General features: G+C 35.5%; 1 protein-coding gene across 1 annotated transcript in view; it reads left to right on the top strand.

Annotated features, from left to right (window-relative positions):
- gtf2b (general transcription factor IIB) overlaps positions 1 to 943 on the top strand; it is a 14688-nt gene extending 13745 nt beyond the window's left edge. The window contains exon 7 of the mRNA XM_014025935.1: positions 459 to 943. Coding sequence (XP_013881389.1) covers positions 459 to 592 — 134 coding nt within the window. The 3' untranslated portion in view covers positions 593 to 943. The remainder of the gene's footprint in view (positions 1 to 458) is intronic.
- Positions 944 to 1871: the final 928 nt, after the last annotated feature.

The following is a 1871-nucleotide window of genomic DNA, read 5'->3' as shown; positions in this document are numbered from 1 at the left end:
CTCTATAGGAGACACAGTTTATCAGGAGAGGATTTTTTAAGCAATAACAACTCGTAATAAAATAGGAGTAACGACTTTCTACTTCTTACCTTTTTTAAAAAACGTATTAAATAGAAAGTACAGATAATTGTGTAATGAGTAAAAGTAAAAAGTACGCTGAAAAATAATTACTCAAGTAAAGTACAGATACCAAAGTTTCTACTTAAGTACAGTAACAAAGTATTTGTACTTAGTTACTTTACAACTCTGCATGTGCTAGAGATATTGATCGGTCTTTGCAGATCTCCTGGGCCTYGGGTTTAAGACGGGCACAAAGTTCTGAGTGTTTCCTGTGAGAGATGTGAAATATCAGGATTTATTCTGGGAAACCTCCGACGTCACGAGATGCTGCAGCTGTGTTTCAGAAGTGACAGACTGTTTTGGGACGAGGCCTCACATCAGCTTCTTCTCCTCCACAGAAATCGGAGACATCGCAGGCGTGGCAGACGTGACGATCAGGCAGTCGTACCGACTCATCTACCCTCGAGCTGCCGAACTTTTCCCTCCAGACTTCAAATTCGACACGCCCGTGGACAAACTGCCCCAGCTGTGAGCAGCGGCTCCTCTGCTGCGCTCAACCTTTCTTTTCTAAATTTGTGTTTTGGATTGAGCCCAGTTTTTGTCCTGTGCAGAACACAGAGCCCTGTGACAGGACGATGGTGGACACATTCCAGTGCTTCAGTAAACGGCTTGCAGACTGTACTTGCAGTATTTCATTTCAGTGTATATACTGTAGAGTGTATATATGTCCAAGTGGAAACATGTAACTGACACTTGCAATTTTAGCCTCTTTTCATACTGTRAACAAACACTTTTTCTTTGTAGAAAAATCCTGGTTCTATTTTGTTTCAAATGTTTCAAGTAATTTAAAAATAAACGATTTTCACTAAATCAGATCAAGAATGGATGTTTTTATTCAGCTGAAGACTTTTAGTACAGTAATACTTGTAAAAAATAATTCTGCCAGGACAAACTGAAGATTTCCTTTAAATCAGGAACAAAGAGTCAGTATTTGAGCTGAGGTGGAACTGTTGCTGTTACAGCAAAGTTGAAATGAATTGTGTGGTTTTTAAATTTAATACGTTCTGTTTTAGTCTTACTGAGAGGAGGAGCCTGAACAAACTTCATATTTGTGACTGAATTCAGATTCTGACAGCAGGATGCAATGTTTTATAAATAAGTGTTAAAAATGTGAAACATTTCATTAATTAAAACATTTTTCCTCAATTTATCGTCATAATCTAACTACTTGATGATTTATTTACATTATAAAGGATAATTCTGACATTTTATATTAAATTTGAATACTATATTTCTTACATGAGCAGATTGTATTTTTCACTCCATTATTATCTTTTTTACTTTAAAAACAGTTCAGTTTAGCTGATGTCTGTTWGCACCAGATGAAATAAACACAAACAGATTGAACCATTAATGAAACATTTAGCTGCACAGCTTCACTAAAACATAAAATAAAACAGATTTAATTCGGGGTATTTGAGAACAACATTTATGTTTGGAAGGCTCTGGACTGTAAGAAGTCAGAGTTTAAATTAAAGTTAAATCCAACAATTCTCTTTAAAAAGAAAACAAGAAAATATGTATTTATACTCTTGTTTAGATTAAAGCTGTTTGTCTTCTCTCTTTAATTTAAAACTGAAGCTTTAAACCTTCAGGAGAGGCTCCAAGACAACCTGATTCATGTGTTGAACACAGATTTATATACAGGTATACAGTATTATATTTATGTGTGTATATACACTCACCGGCCACTTTATTAGGTACACCTGTCCAACTGCTCGTTAACACTTAATTTCTAATCAGCCAATCAC

This window comes from Austrofundulus limnaeus, unplaced genomic scaffold (assembly GCF_001266775.1).
Source record: "Austrofundulus limnaeus strain Quisiro unplaced genomic scaffold, Austrofundulus_limnaeus-1.0 Scaffold510, whole genome shotgun sequence".
NCBI classification, from domain to species: Eukaryota; Metazoa; Chordata; class Actinopteri; order Cyprinodontiformes; family Rivulidae; genus Austrofundulus; species Austrofundulus limnaeus.
The sequence above is the reverse complement of the archived record's forward strand: the minus strand, read 5'-3'. Positions and strand labels throughout refer to the sequence as shown.